General features: G+C 42.4%; 1 protein-coding gene across 3 annotated transcripts in view; it reads right to left on the minus strand.

The window, feature by feature from the left end:
• The window catches only part of galnt9 (polypeptide N-acetylgalactosaminyltransferase 9), a 117,996-nt gene that overhangs the window by 36,936 nt on the left and 55,143 nt on the right, over positions 1-25,917 (minus strand). For 2 of the 3 annotated variants that reach the window (XM_057832311.1, XM_057832312.1), the window contains exons 5-6: positions 11,233-11,430; positions 2,601-2,718 (exon numbers count right to left, since the gene is read on the minus strand). In XM_057832311.1, coding sequence (XP_057688294.1) covers positions 2,601-2,718; positions 11,233-11,430 — 316 coding nt within the window. Of the gene's footprint in view, positions 1-2,600; positions 2,719-11,232; positions 11,431-20,116; positions 20,375-25,917 lie in introns of those variants that run through there. The other variant, XM_057832313.1, reaches the window with a different exon arrangement.

Consider the following 25,917-nt stretch of genomic DNA (forward strand, 5'->3'; position numbering starts at 1 on the left):
TGTGGAAAAAACCCCAGAAAATCACAGTTTGATTTTTAAAGAATTTATTTGCAAATTACGGTGGAAAATAAGTATTTGGTCAATACCAAAAGTTCATCTCAATACTTTGTTATGTACCCTTTGTTGGCAATAACGGAGGTCAAACGTTTTCTGTAACTCTTCACAAGCTTTTCACACACTGTTGCTGGTATTTTGGCCCATTCCTCCATGCAGATCTCTCCTCTAGAGCAGTGATGTTTTGGGGCTGTCGTTGGGCAACACGGACTTTCAACTCCCTCCTCACCCTGTGGCGTCAAAATGATAACAGGAACGGTGGGTAGAAATCCCAGAACCACACGGGGGGACCTAGTGAATGACATACAGAGAGCTGGGACCACAGTAACAAAGGCTACTATCAGTAACACAATGCGCCGCCAGGGACTCAAATCCTGCTCTGCCAGACGTGTCCCCCTGCTGAAGAAAGTACACGTCCAGGCCCGTCTGCGTTTCGCTAGAGAGCATTTGGATGATCCAGAAGAGGACTGTGAGAATGTGTTATGGTCAGATGAAACCAAAATAGAACTTTTTGGTAGATACACAGGTTCTCGTGTTTGAAGGAAAAAGAATACTGAATTGCACCATACCCACTGTGAAGCATGGGGGTGGAAACATCATGCTTTAGGGCTGTTTTTCTGCAAAGGGACTAGGACGACTGATCTGTGTAAAGGAAAGAATGAATGGGGCCATGTATCGAGAGATTTTGAGTGAAAATGTCCTTCCATCAGCAAGGGCATTGAAGATGAGACGTGGCTGGGTCTTTCAGCATGACAAAGATCCCAAACACACAGCCAGGGCAACAAAGGAGTGGCTTCGTAAGAAGCATTTCAAGGTCCTGGAGTGGCCTAGCCAGTCTCCAGATCCCAACCCCATAGAAAATCTGTGGAGGGAGTTGAAAGTCCGTGTTGCCCAACGACAGCCCCAAAACATCACTGCTCTAGAGGAGAACTGCATGGAGGAATGGGTCAAAATACCAGCAACAGTGTGTGAAAAGCTTGTGAAGAGTTACAGAGAACGTTTGGCCTCCGTTATTGCCAACAAAGGGTACAAAATTTTTTCCACCATGAAATCATTTTCCACCATGATTTGCAAATAAATTATTTAAAAATCAAACAATGTGATTTTCTGTTTTTTTTTCTACACTCTGTCTCTCATGGTTGAGGTTTACCCATGTTGACAATTACAGGTCTCTCTAATATTTTCAAGTGGGAGAACTTGCACAATCAGTGGTTGACTAAATACTTATTTGCCCCAATGTTGTTCAATAAAGTTGACCAAACTTAATTCATCAGGTGTAGCTGACTTCATCTCCCCTCTAATTCCGATTCAGTTAGTTATATACATGAAAGTGTCTCGACTTAATGGGAATATATGACCACGGGCATGGCAAATAATACATCACATTGAGTTTTATGAAATAATAGCACACTAACAATCAGAGACTCGCTAAAATACTGCATTATATCTACGTTGCCGATGCTATAAAGCATTCTTATTGATGTAGGGGAACTTCTACTCAATGTAGAATAGTGATGGACTGATGGTCTCTGAAATGGTAATCAAACATCATAAACATCACTAGTTTCACTGAAGCTGTCAAAAGAGTGGTTTGTAATCCATGAAGCACACTCCAGCCCACAGTCAAGCAACAGGCATCTGGTAAATGAGGGGTGCTACAATATTGACGACATCTTAAGATTCCGAATTGGATTAATGGGATATTCAGGTTTAGCATATTACCCTTCCCCTATGTGAAGGGCATAGGTGAGCATTTAAAGCCAAAATGGTTCCACTAGGTTCAAGAGAATTTTTATGATTTTAATGAGCAAACCAGCAAACCAATTCTTCAAGTATTTGGCTCGCATGAAGCGTTAAATTCAACTCCAAGCAGCAGCAAAAGAGCCTTTGGGTTGGCTGTAAATTTGCATAAAAAGGATTTATTTTCCCTGTGCACTTCAATTTCAGAAATTCCAACACTGCACATTTTAATCATGGTTTCTGTTGATGCCGCTGGGTTTTTGGATCTTGCGCCCGTAGCCCAAGGCTGAGAAACATGGGAAATGTATTTGCAAAGCTGTGGCAAATATGTACAGTACATTTTACAAGTCAAACCATAATTAATGACATAAATATTACACATTTAAATATTTCATTTGGCGAGAGGTATTTCTAAAATGTAATTTGAGCTATTATTTAGTCATTTTAAAACAATTCTGTCTAATTACAATACCTAAAACAAATGATTTCATATGGATTAATTTTTCTCAACCTTTCAAATGATGGTTCGGTGCTCTTCAGTTTATTCGCGTATAATTTGCTTTTCAAAGTATCTTTCATAAGAATCTGGAGATTAATTGATTAAACACTTGAGAAGGACTGCATTCACTGTGTCACTTTGTCTGCTTTTTTCGAATCAAACATTAGTCCTAAAAGTGATTAGGCCTATCTAAAAAAATTCCTCACCTGCTTTAGACTGTCTAATTCAAATAGAAACATATTCTTGTTTTTCCTTAATATGCTCTACAAGAGTGGATAAAGCCAAATTGGTTGTACTCAGACATTACCCTCATGCCGAGCTCAATGTTTTCTCCTCCATAGACTTCCATACCAGGATCCAGTAGACCAATCTGTCCAAAGTATTCACGATCTACCACAAAAGAGCAGCCAATCATTGCTGGGGTCCTGGAAGAGAGATGACAGAATGATCAGTGTTTCACACATATACACATACTTTGGCCACCAATAATGGATTCTGGCAGTGCCTGTAATAAAGCTGTGATTAATTGCAAAATAATTAAATTCGGCATTTAGAGTTTCTACCTGCCAACCGACCCCCGCTGTGTTGGTTATTTCAGATTTCCCTGTTCTACTAATACACCATTCCCTCATAATCCACTACTATATGTCATCGTCATGTTCATTTTTCCTCTATTTTTTCCATTTACAGTATGTTCACACCCTCCTACACTGTGGTTGTGTGTTAAGCATGAGTTCTGCTATCTTCTAGGAGTCTCTGCCAACATAAAAGACCAGATTATTGTGAGAACCTTGATCATCATGCAGCAGGATAATGACCCAAAAAACTAAGAATTTCTTTTTTGCCCAAGTGTAGCACTTGTTCTAATTTAAATCAAGTTGGTTCCATGTTGTGGCAATTCCTTTCAAAACAGGTAGTTCATCAGTGCATTCTACTGAAATTAATTTAATAGTTAATGACATTACATAAGACTTAACCTGGCTCCCACATACGTGGACATCACATTTTGGGTCATGTAGGCCACAATATTTACATTTTGTATACAAGTGTGGCCTACAATGTAGGCCCTAAATGACCCAAAATGTGATGTGAGGATATTGAACCCCACTTTGCTCCTAATAACGTGCAGCATCAGGAGTAACATAAAGTTAAGAATGTTCTTGATCAAGGACACTTCGACATGGTCACCAAGGGCAGAGGAATCGAATTCACCTTTTGGTTGTCATCAGCGGATAAATGAGGAAATAGTGTCAAAGTTCTTTGAATACCTTGAAGGTAGAAAAGCACTATACAAGTGGAGCCCCCAAAACATGTAAAACTTCCCTTTTTTCATAGTATTTAGTAATTAATTTTTCATAGTATTTTAGTAATTGCACTTTTCGCTATGTCTACACTATGACAGATAATTTTCTCCAGGGTATTTTGCAGACTATTTTTATACCTGTCCACACTTGCGAGTCAGGTGCTTTTAAGGCCCCCCTGCTTCCAGACCTGTTAAGTTTCACGATTTGGTCGGGAGACTCCCGATTTTGACCCCAACGCTCACGCCTCACGATTAGAAAGCCAAATCTCCCGATTTTCCAAAAATGTCAATTTTTTTTTTTTTTAAACGTTTTTGTTTGTCACCGTTTTGTAACGATACCATTCGGCCCGATTCGGAAAATGACCAACAACGAATAGCCTGGCCGTCTCCGACTTCCCCGCCCTCACTCCCCTTCAGAGCTGGAAAAGCCCAACCAATCATCTGACAGGGAGGGAAGAGGCGAAGCACCACCGACTTCCCAAGATGCTGGCACTAATAAACCGGCTTTTAGACTGGTTCAAGTTTTTATTTTGGAAGGAAGAGATGGAGCTGTCAACGTAATTGCCGTAAGTCTTACCTGCCAGCGATAGCTAACTAGCCTAATGCTAATAGCATTAGAGCTAATGATGGGAGAACAATGAGGAAGAAGTCGCTGCTTTACTCTGTGTTTTTGTGGATCAAACATCATGGAACATTAAACCACTGCGGTCCTACCCCCACAATATATGAATTTAAGTGAGAAAGCATATCGTTACTTACTTGAAGTTTAATCATTTAGATTCGCTATTATGCTAAAGCTAAAGTGTATACTATACACTTTATTACATTATATCATTATTACTGTGCTGAAACAAAAAATATAAAGTTTCAATTCTAGGTTACAATTCAATTAAAAAACTGCCATGACAAAGATACTTTTAAAAACAAATATGATTAATTTTCTAAATGATGTAATTAATGTTTTTAATCTTGCTGATTTAGTCTGACGAAACCCTAATTGGAGTGATGGTTGATGAGATGAAGAGGCTGCTGAGGAAGCTGATGTCCAAATTTGTGCAAATGGATGTGATCAGGAAAGCTGAGGATATCCTAGATGTTGATTACAGGAACAAGGAGAACTGGCATGACACAGGCAACATAGCAGTATCACATGATGCCAGACAATACATGGAGCAAGTTGAAGACTATCTCTGATGCCACCAAAAAGAGGTTCTTTGACAGTGTAGTTAATTTTCACACAAGTGTTGTGACCAAAATGAACTTGAAAAAAAAAAGGTTGCATTTTGCCTTAGCGATTGTTGCGCGAGCGCGTCATCGGGGTTGGCAAACAGAAATCTCCCTATTTGCAATTTCTACAACTTAACAGGTATGTGCTTCTGCAAGGTTGGTCTGCATTTGCGCAAACTACGCATGCGTTGAAAGGAGCAGCCTCATATGTCACGTCATGGCTCGCGCGGTTTACCTCTGAACCGGAAACTTATTACTTGCCAATGGAAAATTTCAAAATTACTACACTTTCTAGACTGTCATTAATTTGTTATCACTGTTTTTTCGTGAACGTAATTGAACGCATCACCCAGGGGCGAGAACAAAGGGAGAGCATGCTGGCTTTAACGAGCAGTAACCGAGTTGCAATTGAAATAAATCTTTAAATAACAACGAAAGCCTGACATTGTTACTTGGAATGTTACCATTGATGCTCAGTTGCGCTCTCAACACTTGGAAAATAACAAATAGAAGCATATGGTGTGGCGCTGCATATATTTCCTGGAAGCCGCAACCAGGAGTGCTTGTGCATAACAGTGGCGATCCTGGAAATGGCGACAGTTTTGACAGGCAGAAATGTCATGGGAAAAAAACTGATCGTGCGCCTCTTTGACTGGGGGTACAACGCAGGTCACTTTTCGGGGTTTAATTTTCCTCAACGCATTTTTATATACTCATGTTCTGTCGGCATTGAGTTGGGAGGGGCCAGCCCCGCACCTGGCTGATCAAAGACAACGCGGGAGACGAGCTCTGTAAAAAACGTTCATCTCCGCGTCATCCACGATGGGAGGATCACAAATGGTCACTGAATTGAAGCATATTATTGAGACATAGTTTGAAGGTTTAAGAAAAATGTGTGGAAAAGAAAAGAGGAGCAGAAATGCCATGTCAGGATCGTCCGCCTCCATTGTTTACAATGCCGTCATGCCACACTAAACATGGCGACGGCATGACGTCACTTCCTTAGTTTCCGACTATTGTACTGAGACTGCAGTTCATATTAAAGTAGCGGGTAATATTACTCGCCTACATTATACGTCTAACAACAAATCCAGTTAACAGGCATACAAGTGTAGCCAACATGCCGTATAGTCCAACTAATTACACCTTTAAGGCCATTATCCGTCCTAGTGTAGACGTAGCCTGAAGTGACACAACCTGAAAATTCCCTTCATTAAGCATGTACTGTACAAGTACATAGCAAGTGTTCGAAAGATATTCTTCACAAAAGTAGAGTGCCACATTCTAGCAGCAATTCCAATGTTTCCTTTTATTACCTGCCAGGCCTGGTCCCATCTTGAGTGGTCTGGGACAAAGATGCATAAAAAGCACTCTGTTCTTCCAATATACTCAACAGTTTTTTTTCTCTTAAGTGGCTTGCTATATTCTGTTTTTTTCTCTGTAAAAATGCCATGAGTAAGTTCACCATATCAGGTTGTGCATGCACACACACACACACACATGCACACACACATGACTGCCAATTCAGTCATGAAACAGAAAAAGCCCCAATGGTGATGCTTTATGATTCACTGAATGCACATTAAGAAGGTTCAGTGAGCAATTTGCTATGAATCACAAAAGTGGAAGGTGCTTGTATTTTTGAGTATATATACCATGCCGGGCCACTGCCGTGACACTAATGAGAAATGGTAAGAGTAGAAAGTTTAAAATTTCATAGGCGCATTGTCATTGTAGTCATTTTCAAGTGTAGTCCACAGCATTAGAACCAATAAAATAGTAATTGAAGAAAATATGAATTATATGACATTGCCCATTTTTCACCCATAGTCCTAATGTTATTGTAATGTGCACTGTGGAGACCTTTCGACTACAGTAAAACAAATAATAACAATAGTATACTTTTACACTCTCAGAAGCATACTGTACTTAAAGATATTTTATGTTGTTTTGAACAAAAGAACCCTCAGATGGTTAAAAAGTCCTATTTATTAATTTGATATTTGTAAAGATAGAAATGCCCATCGTGACCATCTACCTATCTGAGATCACAAAACATCAATACTCAGTTGATCTATACAATGTGACTTAATTAACTTTCAAAGATGGTTATCACTGCATGGACACAGACTTAGCTCATTTTGGCTATTGATTCCCGTTAAAGCAAATTATAGAAGAAGAAAAGACGTGTAACTTATTATTTTAATTTTGTCTGTACCTCAAGGACTTCCTTTTTTGCTTCAGGCATGTTGGTGGGCAAAGGAAACGTCCTGCAAGTAATAATTGCACGCATGCAATTTTTGTACTTTCTTTTGTATTTTCTTGTAACCTTTTAGTGATCAAATGGCCAGAAAGGGCACTCAGAATGAGTTTTAAATGGCCACCTAGCTTCTGTTGTTGCGGAACAAGTGGGTGAATGATTTCCAATAGAAATCCACACAGCTGAAACGCTTTACCCTTGAGGCAATATGTCCATAAGCAGCAAACTGCCAATGAAGAAACATGGGCCACTTCTGCCTTGCCCACAGCTCTCGTCTTATCTGACATAGGTACAAATGTTGAAGTAAAACAAAATAACTGCAGACAGTAAGACTCTTCAGTCTACTAATAAGACCCAATACAAGAGCTGTGAAAAACAGCTCTAGTAGCAACTATCCCAAAGTACATTTGTAAGCTTCTTGACCTTGTAATACCGCTGAATTTGATAATTTAGGCCTACACATAATTTTTTTTTTGTTTTTTTTTTGACATTTTCAATGAAAGACTACGCTCTGTATATATGTCCGTCTACACTGAACCGAACTGTACACTACAAGCCTCCTAAGTAGCAGCATGAAATAAATTACATACAACTTCAGAATCTTCCCAAATAACGGCAATTGCGAACATGAATAAATTAGCACTCCTTGAGTACTGAGTAAAGGTGCTACTAAAACGCTGGTTAATCTTAGAAGCTACAAACTAACAATTGCTTATTGAATGTTTTTACTTCTGAGTGTAGGCTGACAGTACAACTGTATATTTGATCTCACCATAAAATGGAATATTAGAGGACACTGTGACATTAAGCATCAGCCTACTGCGTGTTTATAGCTTATCCAAAGAGCTTCAGTCAACAGCATCAGGAATACGATCAAAATGACCTTATTCCTCTTCCCTCTGTACCAGTGAGTTTGGAATTGACTCAGAGATTTAGAACCAAATAGCTTTGACCTTCTATTTTGCAGACCGTTGAGCACCCAACTGTTTAGATTCGACAATCAAGTAGTTTCTGACGGATTCATTCTATAACCTTAAGAATTGTCCATTTAGCCCTAAAGATCATACACTACTATTTGTATGAGCAAATGATCAAGTTTTAACATTACAGTGTAGTATTTTATGGTTATTTTTGCTTGCCCTGAAGACCTAAAATAATCATGCTGCTATTACAGTTGTCATTAAATATAAACAATATACTATTCAGAAAAATGTCCTTTAATAACCTATTGGATTCTTAATAGAGATGCTTGCTTAACAGCTTACCCTAACCTGTGACCTTCATTAAAATGAGAATAAATCTTCCCAGTGTTCACCCAAAATTCTATTACGGTTTTAGAGAGCCCCTTCCTGCTATCACCTTATCGTGGTGGAGGTGTTCGTGTGTTACAATGTTGTCTTGGGCTTTATGGCCCTGGCAGGGTATCAAAAGGGAGAGAGCAGGTCTTCAATTTGAGACCGGATAAAGTATAGCTTAAAGATAACGTTTAATTTAGAGACTTGGATGCTCAATTGCAGTGATCAAAGTTGCAATTGTTCCATTTTTAGACATTGCATTTAATTACAAGAAAAATCATGTACCAAGAAGTTAACGATTTTTAGGATTGAGGATTGTGATTCCTTTGCTGAGGCCCACGTTGATAATGATTCTTACATGTTGCCATGGTAACCAAGTCATGTCACATACTGTATTGTGGGAATAAGTTGAAGGATGTACAATTATCCCTTGCTACTTCGCGCTTCAAGCTTCGTGCACTCGGTTCATCGCGGATTTTTTTCTAAAAAAAAAAAAAAATACAGTATTTTATAGAGATTTGATTACTTAAAATCTGTCATTTGCCCTCCTGCTTCTTTTCTTGCTCAAGCAGCTGGAATTGTTACAGTTAACTCATTTGCTCCCAAAAACATATAAATATGTTTCATGTCTAATTGTTTCAGTGTCCCAAAGACGTATATGTACGTCTTTTATGTTTTTGTTTTGTTTTTTTTTTTTTTCAAAAAAGACATCTCTGGGTCATTATTCAGTTTAGCTCCAAAGCACAAAGCTGAAAATCCATTTTAAAGCAATAAAACTGGCCACTGGAGGGCGGTAGCACACTTGGCAAGACTCAACAGTAACGAACGGCCAAGCCGCACGTCAGGGCGCCGGCGGAAGACGACGGAATGGATGCTGGGCGGCGGACGACCGAGCAGAACAACCGGTAGGATGCCTGGGATGCCAGGCGCTGGACGACCGAGCAGAACGACCAGGACCACTAGTGCAGCGGACGATGCCTTTGAGTCTGTGCTGCTCGCGAGCAGAGCCCGCAGAGACTCAAAAAAATTCATCTTTATGAGACAGACGGCGATGAGGGAAAAGTTTAACTGGCTGTCGTGGCCAGAACAGCGTCATCTTTCAGTTAGTTATGTGTAAATAATTGTTACTTTGCCATCAAAAGCTCTATTTGTCCGGTTGTTTATCTTATTTTGTAAAAGGAAAACATTATTCAGATGTTTGGGATGTAACTTAAGCAAAAAAACAGCTGTGTATAAGTCAAAGTTATGTTTGAAAAGTATGCTTTCACAAAAAGCTCATATTCTCTGTTTTTTTCATCAGAAATTGGAAAATTGCTCAAACTAAGCTATTTTCTATTGCTGATTTCGAAAGAATGGAAAAAGATATGAACTAACTTTTTTTTCTGCCGAAAGAAGAGAGTCTAATCTTTCTTTTGGTGGGTTCCATGTTTATATAGCAATAGAACAGAATTTTCTGTTGGCCTTGCAAAATCAGTCAAAATCCAGTAAAACGGCCGGGAGCGAAGGGCCTTGCTCCGGTGAAAATGGCTGAGGGTGAATGTGTTGACGATGATTGACAGGCAATGAAGCTTTGATCTTGCCCGAGAAGTTCGGGAGCGCTACCTTCAAAGGCGCTGAGTCGTTTAGCTTGTTAAACACAAGCGGTACTGTGCTGTGGCAACACATTGTGTGTGTGTGTGTGGGTGTGTGTGTGTGTGTAAGTGAGGAGATGGAGCGGATTTGAGTGGACTCACTCAATGAAGCATTTAATAAAGACAAGCATTTTTCTACGTTATTCTTGTTTATAATAATTCGGTGGGAATGGAATATGTTTAAAACGTATCATAATTATTACATTTGAAGTGCTTAGAAAACATTTCTTAAAATATACATATACATGAAAGTTTTATTTTTTAATTATACTTTGGAGAAAAAAGGGAAAAAACATGCCTTGTATGCTATATGCTTGTATGCAATGCTAAATCTGAATACATACATTGAACACACATACACACACACACAAAAATGTATGTCATACAGGTATTTTTTAAGTTGTGATTCCAAAGTTACATACAACTTGAAGTATTGATGGTATCCAAACTTTTGTTTTCAAGTATGTCACAGAAATTGTAACTCCTTTCCACTGTTTTCCTTCATCTCTCAGCAAGTACTGTAGTGTATGAAACCTCATTACAAAAGACAGACACCTTCGTTAACTACACAATAAAATACTCACCAGAAAATATTGTACTTAATTGCAACTACACTAACTCTGACTAGAGCTAAATTTTAATATATACTGTGCCCTCCTCCCCCCAAAAGTTAACTTGTTTTTAAGTTAATTAAATAATCCCAAATTTCATAAAATACACATAACCAATTAAAGGATTATACTGCAATGTGATCCAAGCTGGCTCTTGGATGGCACCCAAGTACATTAATGATGCAGTATTGCTGTGGCCTTGTGATTCGGCATACAAATGAAGGTATTTATAGGGATAATTAGATATGTAGCTTTCAATTGGGATATCTATTTGCGTGTTTTCGTGGCAAGGTAAATGACGAATGCAGTGCACTTATACAGATAGCACTTCATCTATAATATGGCAGTCTCCAGAATTTATTACAGAGACTCACGTGCTTAACCGTCTTGCTCAAGCACACTTCAACAGTGGACAGTAAGAGCTGGGATTCAAACCGACCACTCTTTAGTCACCCAAGGATGTGTTGTACCAACTTAAGTCCCGTCCACACACCAACCTAAACAGGAACTTTCTCTGATGGATACCCGCATGAATAAGTCAACTCCAGTTATCCATAGTTCATCAAACATCATCATCTATTATTGATGTTGTTCAGTCGCTGAAGTGCTCACCTGATAGGGGCTGTCTCATCGCCCTTGTCCAGCCACTCCTGTGGAGGTATGATGTACATACACCACAGTCCCCAGTTGTAGCCGTGGGCAGCATTGGCGTACTGCTGCACTTCAAATGTGTTGTATTTGATGTTGTCTATAGCAGGTAAAATGATGCGGGTGTGATCCTCTTTCATTCGGGTTAGAATAGGTTCAGCCCTTTGAAAGAAAAAGGGAAAACAGAAAATGACAGATTAAGAAATGAACGCTGGCCTTGTCAAAAAATAAGAGACTTCTAGTTAATAGAACTTTTTTTTTTCTTGGTAGAATGAGAATATCTGTTCAATGATTGACTGGCAAAGTACTGAACTGTAATTATTGACATACCTGCCTTTTCTAATCAGATGTGTGCCTAACTCACGAACATACCTTTAGCATTTGATATTATACTGGAGAAATTCTTATTTTCACCTAAATAATCTTTTTTAAATAACTTATAAATTTCAGTGTTGTTAATAACGGCGTTAGAATATAACGGCGTTACTAACAGCGTTATTTTCTTCAGTAGTGAGTAATCTAATTTATTACTTCTCTCATCTTGGCAACGCCGTTACCGTGACTGAGGCGGAAAAGGCGTGGGTTCCTATGCTTTACGATGTTGGTTGACTGCCGCCAGAAAAGTCTGGAAAAAGACGGACTCACAGAGACGAGAGCAGAGCAGGAGTGGGGAGGAGGCAAGGGAGTGTGATGCCGTTGCAAACACGATGCTACTATGCTAGGTGGCTCCAATAATACCTGACTGTAGCCGATAGCGTACAAACTACGCCCACATGATGCTTCGGTAGATATCACATATATACAGAACTAGATGCAAATGACAGACACGGCGGCATTGGTAACATATATAATAAAGAACTAGATGCATTAGTAAACAGCTGCCATCTTAAAGCAGTAGACTTCTCATGAAAGCTCTGTTGTAGAGAACCTTCCTGGCGAACCTAAGTCACTTTTTCCCTAACATGCTTCTAAATTGGCAAAACTTAACTTAAATGTATCGTTAAATGATGAAACAGTTTTAAAACTTACACATGTCGAAAATAGACGGAAGGGAACTAATGCAATAACGGGAGCAATTTTAACAACTTTAACGATTGAGTCACAACGTAAAATGACTTCCACACATAGCAAAGGTTATTATCTAGTTATTATTATTATCTAGTTATCGCAATATCCGCAATACTTTTTTTTTTTTTTTTTTAAGAAAAAAAAAAAAAAGATGAAAATTATCACCAGTTACTTTGTCAAGTAACTAACTACTTTTACATTCAGGTAACTGAGTTACTAACGCAATTACTTTTGGGGAGAAGTAATTTGTAACTAATTAATTACTTTTTAAAAGTAAGATTAACATCACTGCTTATAATTAGTAATTTGTTTTACAACCAATTCAGGATGTATCTGCTGTAACCCTAGTAATGATAAGCGTCACAAAGAATAAATGAATTGAATTTGTTTTACGCATTCATCTTTGTGAAAAGATGTTCATTCAGTTGACGAAAGTAAAGTAAAGTAAGTAAAGGAAACAACTGATATTTGTTCAATTCAAGTCCATATCAAGAAGGAATCAACAGTTATACGGAATCCACCAATTGATGCTGAGAGCATTTACACACAGCTGCATATGTCATCTCACATTTCATCCTCTGCCGATTTTCTTTTAACTCAGTTCTTAGCAGTGATACAAACTGGCAAACCAGCATTATTTAACATCCAAAACAACTGCCACATTCATTTCTCTTCAGGGTCGATAATGTGAGTCTCGCAAAATATGTTTTCCACAGGTGAACAAATAAAACAGATTTTGAATTGCGGGCACATGAAAACAAATGCCAAGATTATCCCAGTTTGAGAATCGATGAAAGAGGGGCTAACTGCTTAAGAAAGCAACGTGTATTTCTTTTTTTAAAGAGAAGAGCTTGCTTAAAAACCAATCACACAATTAATTTGAAGTTTTTCACTTCTGCTTGACACAATTACTTTTAAAGGATAAGAAATACAGAAAGAACGTGTTGTAGATATGCCGATTTTTGTAAAAATAATTTTGAATGAAAAATAAAGGTAGACGAACTTTCGGGGAAATGTCAAATTTCAAACACATTCAAGTTTGTGCAAGTTCATAAAATGCAATAAACATGAAAAACCACCCTTATTTGATATTACGATGAAGTATTTTCTTAAGGCATTTTTAGTATGTTCTGTCTGTATGCATCTAAACAAACAAAGCTGAAAGCACACGGTAGTACTTTGGGTGTCAAATTGGCCTCTTGTAGGACTTCTTCACCGGTGTAGCACATTTTGGCAGAACACCGTTTTTTCCCCCTACTCTAGTCTCGTCTCATCCCGTCTTTCCTGTTTATTTTGCGTTTGCTGCTCATTTCGTGAAATATCGACAGTGCTGTCATGCTCATTAATGTTCCTCTTGGGTTCAAATTGAAAGGGTTGAACAGATGACATGTGTATGTCGCTAGAGTCATACTCTGGAAGCCTGGCAGCATAACCATGTGACGTCACCACCCTGCGGTGTCAACAACAACGGCGCTCTACTACTTAAACTAATTTTACAAATTGTATAAAAAGCAAAACATCAAAAGGGGTTTCAATTTTAAAAAAATATTTTAACTCGTAATAATCTACAGTATTTTTCAGACTATAAATTGCAGTTTTTTAAAATAGTTTGGCTGGGGGTGCGACTTATGTGTGAAATTATTAACACATTATGATATAGCTATGGTTATTTGAATAACTGTTAATAGCTATGGCCACGTTCGCGTTCTGCTTTTGGCAATGTGTGTTCAATTGTATTATTGACTTTTTATATTGAAAATTTCAAATGCATGCTTTTAGTTTGTGGCACTTTCACGCCCATGTGGGGGCGCACTCGCACTTGTTTACGTGAAGAAGAGTGCTCACACGCCAGAAGAAGACGGACAGCTACGCAGCTCTGAGTGAGTGGGCGAGTTAGCGAGAGAAAAAGCACGGCTACGAAACTATGTACGTTCATTGTTTATGCTTGTAAAATATCTCTGCAGAGGCAACGCCTGTGTATCATCTTTTCTGTTGTTGTTGTGTGTTTTCCACCCGCGATTGGAAACTTAGAGCCAGTTGTGTGGTTGTTTGAATGATGTGCTAATGCTAGCGAACGCATGCTAACTGTTTGTGTTATTGCTGTAATAGCACCTAATTATCATTTATTTACGTTGATGCAAACCTGTTTGGTATCGAGTACGAAGTTGATTCAGTAAATTATACGGACGTCCAGCATCGTCATTTGGGAGTTTAGCTCGCTGTATAGCCAGAACTGAGCCGTCGCCTCCTGGTGAGGACAGTATATTCACATTTCATTGTTCATGCACTGTACAGTTATTCAGCATGTTGTTCTCTATTGCATTTTTATATAAAATTGCCTTTCAAGTTGAGATATCTGTTCTACGTGTTGGATTTTATCAAGTAAATTTCCCCCAAAAATGAGACTTATTCTCCGGTGTGACTTATATGTTTTTTTTTTTCTCTTCGTTGGGCATTTCATTGCCGGTGCGACTTATAATCAGGTACGACTTGTAGTCCGAAAAATACGGTAATCATAATACTCATCGTTTAAGAACTACAAGTCTTTCTATCCGTGTACCCCTTTATGACCTTTTATGAGATTTTAGGAGAATTTTAGATATTTTAAGGCCTTAGATTCAAATTATTGGGTTTAAGATTAAAAAAATTTTTTTTTTGACTTTTTAGGACCCCGCAGATACCCTGTTTATACTGTCTTGTCTGTTCCTTTAATTGCTGATGGATTTCTACTGACGAGCCATAGGGCTCATATTCCTTAATCCTTTATTTTTCCTCTCAGCGTTAAGGTTCACCACAGCATATCATACTTTTTGATCCAAGCACATCTTTTGCATCCTGTTGCCCTCGTGTTTTCACTCACTTCATCTATCAACTGTCTCTGAAGTCTTCTGCAAGCTCTCTTTCCTAGCTGCTCTATCCTCATCATTCTTCTGCCGGTGTACTCACAATCTATGTATCCGTCACTATCTACTAGTATGTAAACCGGAGGTTTACACATACTGTACTAATTAGACATGTTTTGTGCCCTCACTGTCTCATATGTAAACTTTTCCTATTTTATGTCAATTAGGATAACAAAAACTATTTGGTATTTTGTAAAATACCATGATAACAATAGTTTTTTTTTAATCACTTCTTCGAAGTTATCATTTAAGTAAAATTACAATGCCTTTAATCAATTTGGGAAAACCTAATTGATTATTTCATGCTCTAGGCACGTCTGACAAAAAATGAGGTAATAACAGACAACTGTGAATGTAAATGAAGGAACAACTGAAACATTGCTGAAACTGGGAAAGTGAAAACAAAATCGGACTAGATATCAGGAAGAGAATTGGAGACTTGCACTAGTGTATTTCATACATGTATGAAATTCTCAATCTTCCTCACTCCAGACAGGATAATTTTATACACCACCATCCTACTGCACATGCTCCAAATGATTTGCCAGTTTTAAACTTGTTGCCTTTCCTGATGAAATTCTCTGCATTTACCATGAGACCTCCAGTTGGCATTTGGCTTGTGCCCTTCGGAGGGCTGCACAGATCATTTTACTGAGTGTTTGTGTTAAATACAGAATCAGATCCTTGGCTGTAAAACACCATTCTTGATGTCTTCATGCTACAGTGAAGTGACTGCCAGTGGTAGTCTACATTTGCACATTCTTTCTCATGCTTGGAGATAATATCCACCATATCTTCAAAGCTAGTCCTATTACACTCAGGATGTCATGTGATATACTTCTAAATTTATAAAAGGAGGCTGCAATTATACCGTGATAAATGTGTCTCTGAAGGATACTCCCACACTTCTAGTTTCTCTGCATCTTTCCGCCCAGTGCCTCTGTTCATCCTGATTCCTGTGCTCTCTCGCCTCATCTACTCTTCTTCAGTGGCACCCATTTGTCTTTCTCAAGTAAAACTAGTGCTTTTCAAATGGGGGTAGGTTATGGAGTACCACTAGAACATACCAGTATAAAACACAACTGCATATACAAAAAGCTATTCTTGATAGTGGATGAATGACTAAATAAATATCCTATAAAATAACCCTACCCTACCCTACCCTACCCTACCCTACCATCATCTTCCGCTTGCTCTGAGGTCGGCTCGCGGGGGCAGCAGTTTTAGCAGGGAAGCCCAGACTTCCCTCTCCCCAGCCATTTCAACCAGCTCCTCCGGCGGGATCCTAAGGCGTTCCCAGGCCAGCCAAGAAACATAATCGCTCCAGCGTGTCCTGGGTCTTCCCCAGGGCCTCCCGCCGGTGGGACATGCCCAGAATACCTCTCCAGGGAGGCGTCCAGGAGGCATCCTAACCAGATGCCCGAGCCACCTCAGCTGGCTCCTCTCAACGCAAAGGAGTAGAGGCTCGATGCCGAGTTCATCCCGGTTGACCGAGCTTCTCACCCTATCTCTAAAGGAGAGCCCGGACACCCTGCGGAGAAAACTCATTTCGGCCGCTTGTATCCGGGATCTTGTTCTTTCGGTCACGACCCACAGCTCGTGACCATGGATGAGGGTAGGAACGTAGATCGACTGGTAAATCGAGAGCTTTGCCTTTCGGCTCAGCTCCTTCTTTACCACTACGGACCGGTGCAGAGTCCGCATTACTGCAGACGCTGCACCGATCCGCCTGTCGATCTCTCGCTTCCTCCTACCCTCACTCGTGAACAAGACCCCAAGGTACTTGAACTCCTCCATTTGAGGTAGGATCTCATCCACGACCCAGAGAGGGCACTCCACCCTTTTCCGACTGAGTCCCATTGTCTCTGATTTGGAGGTGCTGATCTTCATCCCAACCGCTTCACACTCGGCTGCGAACCACTCCAGTGAGAGTTGGATGTCATGGCCTGATGACGCCAAAAGCACCACATCATCTGCAAAAAGCAGAGATGCAATGCTGAGGTCACCAAACCGGAACCCCTCAACGCTTCGGCTGCACCTAGAAATTCCGACCATAAAAATTATGAACAGAATCGGTGACAAAGGGCAGCCTTGGCGCAACTGGGAACAAATTCGACTTACTGCCGGCAATGCGGACCAAACTCTGACAACGGTTGTACAGCGGACCGAACAGCCTTTGCCAAGGGGCACGGTAACCCGTACTCCCGGAGCACCCCCCACAGGACTCTCCAAGGCACATGGTCGAACGCCTTCTCCAGATCCACAAAACACATGTAGACTGGTTGGGCGAACTCCCATGCACCCGCGAGAATCCTGTTGAGGGTGTATAGCTGGTCCACTGTTCCACGTCTGGGACGAAAACCACACTGCTCCTCCTGAATCCGAGATTCGACTTCCCGACGGACCCTCCTCTCCAGTACCCCTGAATAGACTTTACCGGGGAGGCTGAGGAGTGTGATCCCTCTATAATTGGAACACACCCTCCGGTCCTCCTTTCTTAAAAAGGGGGACCACCACCCCGGTCTGCCAATCCAGAGGCACTGTCCCCGATGTCCATGCGATGTTGTAGAGGCATGTTAGCCACGACAACCCCACAACATCCAGAGCCTTTAGGAACTCCGGGCGGATCTCATCGACCCCCGGGGCCTTGCTACCGAGGAGCTTTCCTACCACCTCAGTGACTTCAACCCCAGAGATTGGAGAGCTCACCTCGGAGTCCCCAGACTGTGCTCCCTCAAAGGAAGGTGTGTTGTTGGCATTGAGGAGGTCTTCAAAATATTCTCCCCACCACCTCACGACCTCACGAGTCGAGGTCAGCAGCGCCCCATCTTCACTATACACAGTGTTAATGGTGCACTGCTTTCCTCTCCTCAGACGCCTGATGGTGTCACACCTATAAAATAACAATAAACCTATTAAATTTGTCTATATACTGTATATACGGTATATGTAACCCTAACTCCACTGAAGACACACAGTATCCATTTATTATTCATCAACCAATGTAACAATATAATTTCATCTTCATTAAATTGGACATTCATTTTAGGATTTAATGTAGCATAGATATGACTGCAGCATTTAACTCTTTCAATGCCATTGACAATAAAAGACATCTGTACAGGTGCCTGAAACCTGTGACTCCAGAGCTGTACCATATGTGGTTCTTTATATCCTTCTGTTTTGAATTTGAATTCATTTGTCATTAGACATCCAATTGGACATCTGATGCTGTCAAAAACAGCAAATGAGTTAATGAGCTGTTAAAATGTATGTTTGGAAAGCCGGTCCTGCTTCCAACCTTGAGACATTTGACTGATGGTTCTAGTTTATGGACCACCCATAGAGGAATGATATTGTGCTTCTAATAGAGATTCAGTGAGATATTGAAGACATAAAGATAAAGAAGATCATGTCCCCTGCCTACTGCCCCGAGTTAGCTGGGATAGGCTCCAGCACCTCTGTGACCCTCGTGAGGAAAAGCGGCATGGAAAATGAATGAATGAATGAATAAATCAAAAGTTGTTAATGATATGCCAAGTTGTGTAATAATAATAATAATAGTAACAATAATAATAAAACAATGCTGTTTTACAGGATAGAATGGATAAACATACTGAAGCATCGAATCCAGGAATTATGAACATAAATGTGTTTCCAAATATGCAATAGGTCCATTTATCGCACAGTAAATAAAAATGAGGGCCGTTATTTTCACGGCCGCATTTTATCGCTAAGTGCGTGCGTGCATACATCTGTTGGTGCGTGCACATGTCCGTGTTGATGACATATGAGATTCCAGTTCCTTTCGCAGATGTTCACTGGTCATCAACACGCTGTAAAAATAAGTTTCAGACATGAAAATAAGGAAACACATCTATATTAAACACTACAAAGCAGTGGTCTCCAACCCGGTCCTCAAAGGCCTGCTGTGGGTGCAGGATTTCATTCCAACTAGAGCTGTCCCGACTAGTCGACATAGTCGACGTCATCGATTACGTAAATCCGTCGACGAGCACAACATCCCGTCGACGGTTAATGAAGGGTTAAAATATATATATGCGTGGAAAGTTCAGAATGTCGGATGCTCTGTATGCAAGCGGTGAAAGCGGCACAAAGCCAAAAAAAGCGCACCAGAGTGTCCAAAACATTGACTTATTTCAAAGAAACAACGTAGGGTACACTCTTCTGTCTTGTCTTTTCAATGCCAAGCTTGGCTGCACGTCGGCCGTGAATAGACCCTACTCACCTACGTCACAAAATGGGCGTGTCGCTGCTTCCGGCCACCATATTGTACCTCTTTTTCAGACTTATTCTCATTGATTTCAATTAGTCGAGCTAGTTATAGAGCAATTCATGGAAGCCCCGGTGTTATCTGACGCTGTAAACTCATTGGATCCGTTGCATAAAAGGCGTTACGTGGAAAAGCTTCAGTTTATCCATTCGCCAGATCCGTATTTGATGCCTAAATCGATGTTTTTCGACCCGCTGGCTTCGCCTGACATCTGATACCCACACAAAATCAGCCTATTCTCACGAAAGTTTGAAAAACTTTAAGAGCTTGGAGGCTTATAAATGCAACGTTGCTGGTTAGGTGAAACACGTCCTCGTACACGAAAATTCGGCAGGAATCTTGTGCTCGGAAGGTGAGTTACGAAATTTTCAATTCAAAATCTTTTGTTCTTGCTAACATCCACTGTCAAGTCTAATGTATTTCATGTCATTTGTCAATGGAGCTAGGGCTTTTAATGTTTATATGGTTTAGCGATAGCACTAACTACATACATACGTGTATGTTGCCGGCGATTAGCCTAGCAATGATCTTAATTGTGGTTGTCAGCCCAAAACCCTCTAAATATATATTAAATGCATCTTACCAGATATAAAATGACTACTACATAATCTGTGGTAGTCGTTTGGAGCCCCGTTTTCTCGTCGAATTGCAGCAGTCAATCGCGGCCTCCTCTTCTTGTCTCTCGGAATACGGTAAAAATTCAAGTCTCTCCGTCTATCTTCTCTGTTTTTGCAACCGACCGCCACACACGACTTCACCATTTTGAGTATTAATGTTGACGAGCAGTAAAACGTGCAATAATAGGAAGAATTTACGAAGTGCTAATGCATTTCTATGGCGAGTATGCGGACATCATGGCGCGGGGGCGTGGCTGTGACGTCACGTGAGTAGGGTCTATAAACACCTCAAATGCCGTCACCCAGTTTGTATTTTTTTTTTTCATTTTTTATACACCAGAGGGTGCTGTCGCCTTACTGAATAATAATGTTTCATTGACAATGGGCCTGTAAGTGCTATTAGTATTGTCCTTAATGCTAACTGAAAGGTTTATTTCATGTTATGGATTATTTTATGGTATAGAAAATTATATAAGGTTAAAAGGTCATAAATATATAGTATATACAGTAATTGCACTCAAGGGAGAGATTGTCAATGATAAGGTAATAAATCAAGGTAAAGGCAATTCATTGATATATAAATAAGGTTTAAAAGGAAAAAGGTGGAAAGTTTTTGTTAATTTCTAATTGTGTTGTTTTATTTGTGTGCACCGCAGCTCTTACAGTGTGATTACATCAAGGATGGAATAAAAGTTGTAAACCATCAGTTTAAGAGACCACCTTTTCAATCGGAATGCTACACTAGTTAATTCTATCAGCATTTGAACTCATTGTTTATTTGTGATTTATTATTGTTATTTACGTGTTTAATTGTACTTTAATAAATATTTTAAGTGTTCCAATATGTTTTTTGTGAATTGATAAGCGTCAACAAAAATTTCATTGCTAAATTAGTAAACAAAAACCCCCCCAAAATTATTATTTTTTAAATTATTAGATTAGTCGACTAATCGTAAAAATAGTCGGCTGACTAATCGGGAGAAAATTAGTCGTTTGGGACAGCCCTAATTCCAACCAGAGAAATGACAACACTTTTTCACCAATCTGGTGTTTTACAAGTGCAATCCGTCGATTGCAGTCAGGTGCTGCTTGTTTCAGCAGAAACCTCATAAGGGTGAACTAGCTGTGCTGGATTGGCAGGAACAAAAACCACAACCCACAGTGGGCCTTTGAGGACTGGGTTGGAGACCACTGCTATAAAGCGTTAGCATTGCTACACTGAGGCTAATGGGGAAAAAAGACAACATACTAACCACTTTAGGCTGCTGTAAAGCATTAGCAGTCTTCTCCAAAACGCAAATTTTCGGTTGAAAACATGAAAAATCGCTGGTTAGCATTGTTTGCAAACAAAAAAATGGGAAAAAAAAAAAAAAATCTATTACTGACACCACATGCATGACGAAAAGAGAAGTGCACTTTTTTTTACGGAGTGTAAAGCTTAAGGTTAGTGGCTTAGCGAACTTACTTCCAGTGAACATTTTAATATAAAAGCACGTCAGCTTCAACATATAAATAACAATTTGTGAAGTTACACATCAAATTCTACACTGAGAAAAATTTTAAAATTGACACCCTTTATGAAAAGTGTCACGGACCCGACAGGGGAGGACCACAAATGCGTCACGTTTTCAACAATTTATTGACTAGACCAGCAGGGCAGGTGAAATGATGGCAGCAGTACAGACAAGGGCTAGGCAGAAGTCAGGTTTCCAAAAGCAAAAGGCAGGTCAAGTTACCAGGACAGGAGAGAAGGCGGCAGTCGGGCAGGTTCAGATTCGGCAACAAGAGTCAGATTCAGAGAGCTAGGCAGGCAGGTAACAGGCAGGCTTCGCAGACGGTCTGACAGAGTGGAAGTGAAAATCTGGGCTTTAAATACACAGGTTTATTGCTGAATGCAGCAGTGCTATTGGCTGGGCTTGGAGTAGGTGAATTGAGGACAGGTGGAGATAATTGAAGGCAATTAGGCCATGCTGCAGCAGGGGCTGAGGCCATGACAGAACCCCCCCCTCAAGGGATGGCCCCAAAAGTCCCCCAAAGGGAACCACCACCCAGGGCGGGCGGATGGGGAGCCGGCGGAGGGTCAAAACTCCTCCGACTGGTCGGAGTCCAGGTCAGGTGCTGGGTCGGGTGTCGGATGGGTAACCCGACGGGTGCCCCTAGGGCGACCCCGCTGTATGGAGGGCTGGTCAGGATTCTGACGATGGAAGTCAGAGATGAGGGTACGGTCAACAATTCGTCCAGCAGGTACCCAGGATCGTTCCTCCGGACCGTAACCCTCCCAGTCAACCAGGTACTGAATGCCTCTGCCCCTACGTCTGGACTGGAGAAGGCGCCGAACAGTGTAGACCGGGCCACCGTCGATAAGGCGTGGAGGAGGAGGAAGTGGAGCAACTGGAGCCAACGGGCTCTCGTAAACCGGCTTTATTCTGGAGACGTGGAATGTGGGGTCGATCCGCATGGAAGCAGGCAGTTGGAGTTGAATGGCGGTTGGGCTGACGATCTTTTGGATGGGGAAGGGACCAATGAACCGAGGTGCCAGCTTGCGCGACTCCACCTTGAGTGGCAGGTCCTTGGCCGAGAGCCACACCTTCTCACCCACCCGATAGGCAGGTGCAGGAGTCCTTCGACGGTTGGCTCCGGTGGAATAACTGGTGACCGATCGTAGGAGCGTGGCACGGGCCCGAGACCAGGTATTGCGGCATCGTCGGGCATAGGCGAGGGCTGAAGGACAGGTGATCCCCGCCTCCTGGCTGGCGAACAGTGGTGGTTGATAACCATACACACACTGGAATGGGGACATGCCAGTGGCAGAGCAGGTAAGAGTGTTATGGGAATATTCCACCCATGTCAGTTGTTTTGCCCAGGACCGGGGGTTGGAAGATGCCATGCACCGAAGTGCCTTCTCAAGCTCCTGGTTAATCCTCTCTGACTGGCCATTGGACTGTGGGTGGAATCCTGAGGAGAGGCTGACCGTGGCTCCCAGCAGACAGCAGAATTCCTTCCAAAAAGTGGAAGTGAATTGCGGGCCCCGGTCTGAGACAACATCTTTCGGTAGCCCATGTATCCGGAATGCATTGTCCAAGACCACCTGGGCAGTCTCCTTTGCAGATGGTAGCTTTGGGAGAGGAACAAAGTGGGCCATCTTGCTGAAACGGTCTACAATTGTGAGGATGACCGTCATGCCGTCAGATGGAGGCAGCCCCGTGACAAAATCCAGTGACACATGGGACCAAGGCCGGGAGGGTACAGGCAGAGGCTGGAGTAGGCCGGCAGGGGGCTGGTTGGATGATTTGTTTCGGTTACAGGTGGGGCAGGCGCGGATGAATTCTCGTACATCCCTTCTCAGGGACGGCCACCAGAAACGTTGGGAAAGCAGATTGTAGGTGCGTGTGGATCCAGGATGGCAAGCGAGGCGGGAGTTGTGTCCCCACTGTAGGACTTGTGATCTCAGATTTTCTGGGACGAAGAGGCGGTCATCAGGGCATGCACTGGGCCCAGGCTGGTTGTGAAGAGCCTCCAGCACTTGCTGTTCGACATCCCAGGTTAGGGCAGCGACCACGCAAGGGCCAGTCAGAATGGGAGCTGGTTCATCTGTGGGTATGTTGTCCTTTTGAAACTGACGGGAGAGAGCATCAGGCTTGGTGTTGCGGGATCCAGGACGGTAAGACAACGTGAAATTGAACCGGGTGAAGAAAAGAGCCCATCGGGCCTGTCTGGAGTTCAGTCGTTTGGCAGAGCGGATGTACTCCAGATTCTTATGATCAGTCCAGACCAGAAAGGGAACAGTTGCCCCCTCCAGCCAGTGGCGCCACTCCTCCAGAGCAAGCTTGACAGCCAGCAGCTCATGGTTGCCTATGTCGTAGTTCACCTCAGATGGTGACAGTCTGCGAGAAAAGAATGCGCAAGGGTGTAGTTTGCCATCCTCTGCTACCCGTTGAGAAAGTACAGCGCCGACTCCCACATCAGAGGCATCTACTTCTACTGTCGAGTCGAGTCGGGTCTGGCATGTGAAGGATAGGGGCCGAAGTGAAGCGTGACTTGAGGATGCCAAAAGCTTTATTTGCTGCTGAAGTCCAGACAAATGGCTGTTTGGGGCTAGTCAGGGCAGTGAGGGGGGAGGCGACAGTGCTGTAATTGCGGATGAACTTGCGGTAAAAATTTGAAAAGCCGAGGAATTGCTGAAGTTTCTTCCTGTTCTCAGGTACAGGCCATGAGGTCACTGCAGAGACTTTGGCTGGGTCCATTTGGATGCTCCCCTTTGCCACAATGTACCCCAGGAAAGTGACGGACTGGGCATGGAATTCACATTTCTCGGCCTTGACATACAGGGAGTTCTCCAGGAGGCGACTGAGGACTGACTGGACGTGGCGGGTGTGGTCTGACAGGGTTCGGGAGAAAATCAAGATGTCGTCCAGGTAAACAAAGACGAATTTGTTTAACATGTCCCGCAAGACATCATTGACAAGAGCCTGGAACACTGCCGGGGCGTTGGTCAGTCCGAACGGCATGTCCAGGTACTCATAGTGGCCGTTCGGAGTGTTAAAAGCAGTCTTCCATTCATCTCCCTCCCTTATCCGCACGAGGTGGTAAGCGTTCCTGAGGTCCAGTTTGGTGAAGATAGTGGCCCCCTGGAGCAACTCAAAGGCAGAGGTGAGCAGAGGAAGAGGGTAGCGGTTCTTGATGGTGATGTCATTTAAGCCCCGATAGTCGATGCAGGGGTGGAGAGACCCATCTTTCTTGCCAGTAAAGAAGAACCCGGCACCGGCAGGGGACGATGACGGACGAATAATGCCAGCTGCCAGGGAGTTACTGATGTAGACATCCATGGCTTTTCTTTCAGGGGCGGACAGAGAATAGAGACTGCTCTTGGGTGGGGCAGTCCCTGGGAGGAGATCAATGGCGGCAAAGAAGAGGCCTTGGCTTTGTTGAACACCTCTCGAAGTCCATGGTAGCACTCTGGCACATTAGCGAGGTCAGGAGCAGAATCAGAAGGAATGGAGCAGGAGGGCAGTATGGCAGAACGCAAGCAGGTCCGGTGGCAGTCTTCTCCCCACTCTTGGACTGTTCCAGTCGTCCAGTTGAGGTGAGGGTTATGCTGGCGGAGCCACGGGTATCCCAGGATAAGGGGTTGGCCTGGTGTATGGAGCAGGTGAAAACGAACAGTCTCATGGTGGTTTCCAGACAGTACCATTGGGATTGGGTCAGTGATGTTTGTGACTGTGCCAAGGAGATGACCATCCAGAGCTCGGGCTGGGACAGAATAGGGCAGGCGTTTGCTCTCCAACCCCAACTGGCGGGCTAGTTCGATGTCCATAATGTTTGCCTCGGCACCTGAATCCACAAGAGCAGCCAAGGTGTGGGTGGTTCCAGAGAGGAGAAGACGAACTTGGAAAAGGGGCTTACGGTGATTGGAGGCTTGGGTGGTCATTGAGCTCAATCGGATGCCTCCTATATCCGATGAGCTCTGGCTTTTGCTGGGCAGGTGGCAACACGATGACCATCACCTCCACAATACAGGCAGAGGTTGAATGAGAGGCGACGCTGGCGCTCGACGGTAGATAGGGAGGCACGGCCGACCTCCATGGGCTCTGGCGGGTCGATCTGGCAGTGGGGAGTGGCTGAAGAGCGTGGCCGGGCGACGGACTCTCTCGGAGTGCAGACAGATGACCGTGTGGAGCTTCCCTTCTCTTGTCGGCGGGTTTGAATTCGATGGTCCACCCAAACAGCAAGGTCGATGGCCTCGTCTAGCGTCTTTGGCTGCTCGTGA

This window comes from Corythoichthys intestinalis, chromosome 3 (assembly GCF_030265065.1).
Source record: "Corythoichthys intestinalis isolate RoL2023-P3 chromosome 3, ASM3026506v1, whole genome shotgun sequence".
In the NCBI taxonomy this organism is placed as follows: Eukaryota; Metazoa; Chordata; class Actinopteri; order Syngnathiformes; family Syngnathidae; genus Corythoichthys; species Corythoichthys intestinalis.